Below are 8,815 nucleotides of genomic sequence, written 5' to 3'. Positions count from 1 at the left end.
AGTTCAGAGTAGCTATTGCCGATGGTTTTGGGTGATTCAGTTGGCATCTGGTAGAGTGCAAAAAGCAATCTAAAATATCAAATAGCTTTAAAAGCAACTAGATTTCTCATACTGAGAGAATGTCTAAGTTTTAGTGTTGAGTATGGGTATGATTTTTTTTTTGAATGGATACATTTGTGGGGGGAATATTAGGGAGAGAGAAGAGATTTTTTTATGCTTAAAAACATCAGCACAAAATCAAATGATTGACAGCTGGTAACAATCCCCAAATTGTAAAAAAAAAATTTCAAGCGTCTGCATCTACAATATAGTAGAAAAAAATACTAGAAAAAATATGCATGATTAATCTCTGGTTTCATACTCATAGGTTTCCTTTTTGGTTCATGCTCTAGGTTGCTTTTCTTGTATGAAACTAGCTCTGATTTATAGCTCAGTAGGCAGGCTTTTCCTTAGCATTAGTCAGGATGCCTGTGAATCTGTCACTGAGACAAAATTGTATTTTCTTGAATACAATACACAACTTTTCTGAAAAATTCCCCCCTTCCCTGCAAATTAGAGTGCATGTATTAAGTAGGGAAGTTGGTTTTACTGCCCAGAGTAGAAGCACCCTGCTTTGAGTCCTCCTTCATAGTACAGCAGTTGTGGTATTACTATTCAGGCAGCTGAGGCACACATTTGACTTAATAGCTTATTGGTCTTCACTCCAGAGGTGTTAATGATTGTCTCTCCTTTTTAATGATCTCGATGTCTGTTTTTTGTTTTAATGGTCCATGTTGATGTTTTAATGGTCCACTAGTCAAGCTTTCTTAGGGCAGTTTTGCTGTATACATGCTGCTCTGGGTCTGTCTCCTCCTATTTCACAGTGCTGGAGACTCTTTAGCTCCTTAGAATCATGGAGCCACCAATGGAGTCCAGGCTTCAGCCACAGCTAGGGTTTCAGCTTTAGTTAAGCAGGAAAGGCAAGGTGAGCCAAATGAAAATTAGGCTCTGTCCTTGCTCTATGGAGCCTTAACTCTGGAAAAAAAATCTATTTTTTCTTCATTCAAAAACTATGCGTGTATTATATTTCAGGGCATGTTGTATGCAACAAAATATGGTAGCCTACAAAGAAATCCAAGCATTTTATTGGCAAAGTTTATTTCATAAAGTGTAACATGCCGAAGTGCAACACTGTATATAAATTTGTAGTGGTAGATGTTGTGAGCCATTAACGCGACATTTTTTCCGTTTGTACTTGAGTGTCCCTTTGAATTTTGAGTTATTAGTCATTGAAAATAAAATATCATGGCCTTTGGAAATGCATTACCAAAAGACATGCGTTATATCAATTCAGCGTTGTCAGTTCATTTCACTCAAGGGTTTTGGAAATGGGTTGGTCATGTGTCGGTGCATTACTGCCCAGCACTGGGGCTGGACTGCAAAAAAAACATAAACACTTTGAACCCTGTTGAGAAAAACTCCATAGCTTCACTGCCGCAGATCATCAGTTCTCAGAATATATCCCTCTGTGGAGACCTCCATATTCCTGGAATGGCTATACAGTGTCATCATAAACTGATTATGTTTTCTTTTGGTCACTTCTTTCAAACTATAAGAACTATTAGAAGAAACGTAAGCTTCATCATCAAGATGATAATTTTCAGAAGCCCATGCCTCTTGGAAGCACCACTATAAGATCCCAGTGTGTCAGTTAGAAATTAAATGGTTGATTTCAGAAATCTTAAATATGCTTGACTTAATTCCATATTATTGATTTTGCTTTCAGCCTTTGTTTTGCAATACTTGACTGATTCTGTAACCTAGTGGACTGAATCCTTTCCTTATGGGCAAATCCTACCTTCTAATCTCTTCTCCCAGGTTATTTCTATTTAACAAAGTGCACTGACAAATGTATAATTGGTGCAGCTATATAGCATAATGGTTAAGACACACTCTTGAGAGGTAGGAGATGTGGGTATAATTGAAAAAAAAGTTGGTATTCTGGGAAGGACATCTGTATCTCGTGTTCTAATTTGGAACTTTTAGTTCTAGCAGGGATGACGTAGTGGTATGTGGTGCTACTACCATGGTGGGCATGCCTTAAATAAGCCAACTTTACTTCTAGCTAGGTACAATACACTTAAGCTCTTTTGGAATGTTAAATTCCTGTTTCCTAAGTTCTGCTGTACATTAACTTGTTTTGTATTGCAGGATAAAAGGATAGCACATACTCCATATCATGCATTATTGCCACCAGAAAGGGAGATGTTCAATGCACGCAGGTTTCTGCTTGATTACATAAGTGATCACCTTCGAGAGCGTGTCCTTGAGAAGGAGAAGCAGTGGGATAGAGAAGAACTTCAAAAGTCCAAAAAATGTGAGTTCAACTAAGTCTTTCACCTGCAAGAACATTTCAGTGGAAGTTGCTTAATGATATGTGAGGGTTTATAACGCTGTATTCACACACGGTGGTCTGAGACTACAGCTCTTACTAACATTTGTATTTCTGTAAGACACTTGATGCGGAAATCTTGGCACTTCATGTACAGTAAGTAAGTGCCATTCTCTGTGCATTCAGGTTAAGTCACTTGCTGAGTCCCACTCAAAACTGGCAGAGTTAAGGAGAGAATCTAGGTCAGTCATTCTCAACCTTGTTAGACACAAAGCACCCCTCAGAAAATGTCGCCTCTGAGTTTTAACTTGATTTTTTTTTTACTACAGAAACATAATTGAATACTAACTTTATTGCAGAAAACTCAAAAGCCTGCAACAGGTCAGAATGCTTTTAATACTACTGTGTCCTATTTGAAATGACTTGGTTTAATCTTGTGAATCATGTTTGTGCACTTAGTACTAACATTACATGGCACCCTTAATAATCTCAAGGCACCCCATGGCACCCCAGTTGAGAATCACTGATCTATGTCTCCTGACACCTGTGTCTCAAGCATAGGCTCATCTTGTACAGTCTGTTTAAAATTTGAGAAGTGAATTTAAATGTTAATGTGAAGTTCAGACTAACTTGAAATTTTATTGCCAGCATTAGAGGAGGTCAGATGAGATGATCTGTCTGTTTATTATGGCCTTATAAGCGGTGACCTTCTCTGTACCTCAGTTTCCCCAGTGGAGACATTTTACCATGAAGTTCTTTGATGGAAGATGTTATATGTATAATGCTTCTTAAGGCATTTTAACTTGTAGATATGATATATGGTTTCTTGTTTTTACTGGGAAATAAAAATCAAAATGACATTTCTTATTCCACTGATTCTTGATGTCTGACATTAGTCTCAAAGAAGTCTTATACACTCATATGACTGGCATTCTGAACAGGCTTTAAACATTATTTTTATTTTGCTGCCTTTTCTAAGCCCTCAGTTTCAAGGTGAAAATGTTGATGTATTTACACAGTTGAGACCTAACCCAACCATAAGGTTGAATGTAGTTTTGGTTCTAATGTCTAGTACCTTTTGATCTCAGGCGTTTGTCAGAGAAAAGTGCTAATTTTCTTCTCTATATGTTGGTATAGTGGATTCAGGTATTCATGTCACCTTTGCTAAAAGGAAATGTGGAGACGGGTACCCTTCAGTAACATCACAGGTGGAGGAAGTGAGGTAGGATAAAGATACTGAATATTAATGCCTTATATTTTATAATAAAAAATACTATATTCTGGTTTTGTCTCACTGAACTATTGGCACCATCTCTGGTCTCCCTTATTTTAACTTCCCCTCTTCAATCTATCCAACTTTCAGTAGCTAAAATTATCTTTCACTTCTGCTCTGACCACATCAATCTCTTTTCCCAGCCTTCAAATCCCTCCATTAGTGTTGTGTCTTTCCCTATATAAGGTTCAGACTTCTCACTATGCCTGGCTGTGCCCAGGCAGCTAAGTGAGTTCATAACACCAGCTGTCTTAAGAGAGATTACAGATGCACATGATAAACTTGAGAGGCAGTGTCCATAGACATTTGGATGTAGTGCTCTTCAGCCATAGCAGCAGGAGTTATACAGAGCAAGCATCCTGCATTTTTTACTTCTGTATATGTTTATACTTAGTTGCAACCATCAAAAGATGGTTAGAACTGGTAGCTGTGAATGATGGTTGTAGAACTTGTGGTCTCCATAAAAGTTCTGGGAGAAGTTTGTTTAATCATCTTTTAGACTTTCTGTTTTAAAGAGTGTGAGCCTTAATAAATCATTGAAGGTAAAAAGATTCAGATTAGAGATCAGGCAGACATGTTTAACAACTTACCAAGGGTTATGTTAGATTTTCTGTTGCTGGGAATTTTACATTGTACATGGATTTTTAAAAAAATATATGCTCTAGTTTTAGTGGGAGCCACAAATTAAGCGCTACACTTTTTCTGAATGCCACTCTGATCACTGTCTTCTTCCCTATCTGCTGTCCCCCCCTCCCTCTTTTTGTTTTTTGCTCCCTACCCCATGCTCTCTGCCTGATCTGATACTCTGCTCTTGCCCTGTGCTCCCTGTCTTGTCTGCCCCTGTGGTGCCTATCCCTTCCCTGATCTGCCATGTGCCACACCCAAGCTGCCCATGCTACTTGTTGCACCTGTGTTGCAAGGTGGCCACCCCTGCTCTAGCTCAACTGCAACTATTAGGCACATAGCAGGAATTAGGGAAATTCTGTGGCCTATGGTGTGTAGGAGGTCAGACTAAGGGTTGTGGATGTTTTGGTCTCAAATTCTATACATTCATAGCTTACTCAAAGCCTAGTCTGTCAAAGGCAGCTTGCCTGTCTAACCTCAAGCTTGCCAAATATTTTTATTTAGAACTGAACTGATAAACAGGTTCAATGGGAGTTTTTGGCTTCTGATTGTACACTGGGAACTGAAATTCCTGGGAATATTGGGCCCTGGCTTTGGCACAAATGATTAGACCAAACATAGTAAGAAGCCTGGGGAACCATGGGATCCAGGAGTGAATTACTTAGATGGCCTCAAATGGAGATAATGACTAGGTTTTGGACTTCCAGCACAAAATCCCAGGTGTAGAGATGGGAAGCAAGCTTTTAGTCTGTTTGGACTTCATTAGGCTTATTAACTGTGCAGTAAATACCAGGAAATCCATCCTACAGATTTAGTCTGTGCAAGTTTCTGTATAGACTAGATATGTGGCCCAGGTTAAATAAAATTATTTTTAGCCAATTGATTTTCAGTGAATGAGTTTCTTTTCCTTAAGGCCCAGAAACTATAATAGCAACAACATTCTGTTGCAGCTTTCCAGAAGAGGAAAGATTGGGAGTTGTTTGAAATCTGTTATTGAAAGGCTCCTGTAGAGTCTGGGGGAAAGTCTTAACTGCTGTAGCTCATACGAAATGGGTCCTTACTTATATGATGAATGTTTCTGACAAGTGGCAAGAATGTTGGGAAAATATACTAAAGAATGGGTCAGATCTGACAAAGAAGTCTTGCATTTGAAAGCTTACCTAACTCTACCCCAGCTACACAGTTGGTCCAGTTAAAGTATCACCCAAAGAAATCCATGCCTCTGAAAAAAATAAGTCACTCCAAAGCTCCCACAGTTGCAAAATGTGAAAGAGTTAATTCAACAGGTAAAGAAAATAATTTGCGGGGGAGCGGGGAGAGGTGAAGCTAAGTTCCTAGAGTCTATTGGGTCTGTTCTGGTGCAGCACTGTACATGTAAGCCTTGAATGATACAAGGCTTTGTGGTTAGGATTTTTGAGTTTAGTAGGTTGCTCAAGGTTAGTACAGGCAAATCTGGTCCAGTAAACTAGCTGTATTATTGTATACAAGCAGCGCAGAAGGAAAAGAGCATACAGGCCGTTTACGGAAAAGTATCAGGAAAGCAGAATCGAGTATATAGTCAGTCCTTGGGCCTCACCCAACATTTTGCTGAAGGAAAAGGATGGCAGGACCAGATTCTGGGCAGCCTATAGAAAACAAAATGAAATCTCATTACCTCAGTAAGTAAGCTGATTCCTAGATACTGGAGCAGGTTTTCCACACTGGGTCTTTAAAGTGATTATTTGTACTTGGAAGTGGCTCCAAAGGACAGGGCAAAAACTTGTAGGCTTTGCTTGGCTATGAAGGCGGTTTAAAGTGATGGATTTCAGCTTGTGCAATACAGCAGGTGCATTTTGGACACCTTTTAACAAGAAGTGATATACTTACATGTGGCTTGTGGTAAGGTTAAGGCTTCTAATTTGAACTTGAACCCAGAGAAATATGGATTGAAATGTTAGCACTGTTTGATGTGCAAACATGGTTCATAAGATAAATGCAGCGATTTCAAACAGGAATCCATAGTGTTAAAAGTTGTCTGCTTTTACCTCTCAATAAGGAATTCCTAATTATATAATTGGAAGTGAATCTCTCCTATTCTCTTTTTTGACTTCTGCATATCATCCTTTTTCATCTTTGAACTCTGGGCTCTGGTTATCTTCATTTCTCTCTTTTGAGGGATGAGCTGCACTTGTCTTCTGTGCCACCTCATATTCTGTTTCTTCCTGGGGGTTTTTTAAATCCTTTCTCCAGTACAAGAAAACCTTTTCCTCAACTCTGTTTCTCCTCCCTTGGCTAGTTTCTTCCTCTGTCTTGCTCTCACAGAAGCATGCGACTACAGATCACCCTGCTTGTCTACAAGTCTGTCCTGCCCAAAACGAGTTTATTAAGCAAACCTTGAGTTCTTTTCGCTCCTCAAATCTCTGGCATCATCACCAGTTGCGTAGAGCTCCAGTCTTCAGATTCTTCTGCTCCATGAATTTTACCCAGCAACACTTCATACATGATAAGCTGTCAGGCACCCACTCCAGGGTGATGCACATTTGCAGCTTCTACATCCCCTTGTCCCCTTTTCCCTGTCCTTACCTTTTAAGAAGACAAAAATCTCAGACTCCTACATATGCTTCCATCATGCTTGCTGTCAGTGGTTGTTTTGCTTTTTAAGCTTTTTGTCTAGGTCAGCTCTGCCCCCTCATTTAGGCTAAGCAGTTAACGATCCATCAGTTGTGATCAAAAGCACTGAATTTTGAATATGCTCTTAGATTCAAGGCTTTTGGCCTGCTCGCAGCATACAGGATCAAACAGACTTGGCAAGATATGAACACCAACCCAATGAACCACCATGCCATGGGCAGACAGACAAATTCCTTTACCTCCAACGGACAAGGACTGCTCCTTCCTCCTCTGGGACAGATTCCACGCACAGTCCTCCACTTATTCCTCACTGTTTTCTGGTTCCCTTGGTCCTGGAAAAAAAAGAAAGAAAGTGAAAATTTACTTTACTTGGACAGTTACCAGAGTCCAATGAGATGTGGTGTTAGTATTTGTTCTACCACACCTCCTCTAGCCTTCTCCTATAAAGTGTGGTAACACTGGGATTCTGTGTTGGTAAAAAAAATGAAGGGTGGATGATCGCACACTGTCCCTCATGTTCTTGGAGAGGGGGAGCATGAAGTCTTGCAGGGCACAGGTGCCTTTCCAATAGACACTGCCGGGCAAGGAATATTCCTAACCAACACATGCCAGGGAACTCCAGTTACTGTACTGGCAGATGACTTTCTTCCACAGGTCAGTGGGAAAGAAGCTGTAGAGAAGCTTAGCTTTACCAGAGTGCAAAGAGCCATGGAAAATGCCCCCAGAAATCTTGATGCCCTACGTAAGTGAGTGCTGTGCCAGTGTGGATACTACAGTTCAAGAGTTATTTTTTCCAGAGGGGCTGTTTTCATTAAAGGACTCTTATTCAGGGAAGCTACTTGGGCATAGCTAAATCAAGTTAACTGTGTAACCAAGACAGACCCTGCTGTTGGAATGACCTTGTGGTCTGTTTTCAGCACATTGTTAGGTTATAAAGCTAATGGGGCACTGTAGGACAGAGTCCAAAATTGTGACACTGCAGGGACACCACTCTGGGAGATCTCTAGTTCCAGGTAAATAACCTTTTTTCTTCATTTTCACTAATTAAAGGTGGCTGCAGATTATGCTGTAGCTAGGTGAATTGCTTTTGTAGGGAATACTTCATTTCATGAATTAAGCCCATCATTGGGTTTGCACATTATCCACAAAGCTATTGATTTTGTTTACAAACTTGTTATGCTAATATGTTTCAGCGGAAGGATTGTTTGCAGGCTGTTTGCTACTGCAGCATGGGTGCAGGTACAGTGATTTAGGTCCTCGATCTGGCTTGCTTTATGTGTGCAGTGCAGCCTTGACTGTTTGATCCACAGAGGACATGAGTCTCTTATGGATCCTGGGCTGTTCCTCTTCCTGTAGAAACTTGGGGAGGGTAGCAGGAGGTTTAGCACCAAAACTCCCTGGTTTAACTCTCAGGGTGTTGGCCGGGGTAGAGGTGCATGACTCATTAGAAGAATATTTGGTCAGTTGTCATCTTGCAGCTGTTAGAAGGAGAATGTCTATATGCTCTAATAGCAGCATATACTTTATGAAGTCATTCCAGTGGAAACATAGAACAAATGACATCTCCCTGGTTTTGAGAGGGCTATAAACAGATTATTGTCTCTCTCCTTCCTGGCTAAAACATGCCACACTACTCTAGTGCAGTCGGCTTTAAAAAAGTCTGAATTAAAAACAAACCCATTTAATCATGGGCCCCTCCAAATGTTGAAAGTATTTAAAGCAATTCCCATATCGCTATCTTTTCATGGTGTTTTAACACCTGTATTTATATCTCATATTTTTAAAGCAATGGTTTCCTTACTTGTGGGAAATAGTACAGACGTATGATAGGAAACTCTTGGAACAGAACATTATTTTTTTTAAGCAGGATCCCATGTAAGAAGGTCTGGAAATGCATGAAGTTGGTGAGTCATGACCAGGGATCCTGGTTTTCCCTG

General features: G+C 40.1%; 1 protein-coding gene across 2 annotated transcripts in view; it reads left to right on the top strand.

Annotated features, from left to right (window-relative positions):
• Positions 1-8,815, top strand: part of ANKMY1 (ankyrin repeat and MYND domain containing 1) — a 79,245-nt gene that overhangs the window by 55,712 nt on the left and 14,718 nt on the right. For both annotated transcript variants that reach the window (XM_019503688.1, XM_019503689.1), the window contains 2 exons: positions 2,191-2,356; positions 3,509-3,593. In XM_019503688.1, the coding sequence (XP_019359233.1) occupies positions 2,191-2,356; positions 3,509-3,593 (251 nt within the window). The remainder of the gene's footprint in view (positions 1-2,190; positions 2,357-3,508; positions 3,594-8,815) is intronic.

Source organism: Gavialis gangeticus, unplaced genomic scaffold (genome assembly GCF_001723915.1).
Source record: "Gavialis gangeticus isolate Ggan-Ray unplaced genomic scaffold, GavGan_comp1, whole genome shotgun sequence".
NCBI lineage: Eukaryota > Metazoa > Chordata > Crocodylia > Gavialidae > Gavialis > Gavialis gangeticus.
The sequence above is the reverse complement of the archived record's forward strand: the minus strand, read 5'-3'. Positions and strand labels throughout refer to the sequence as shown.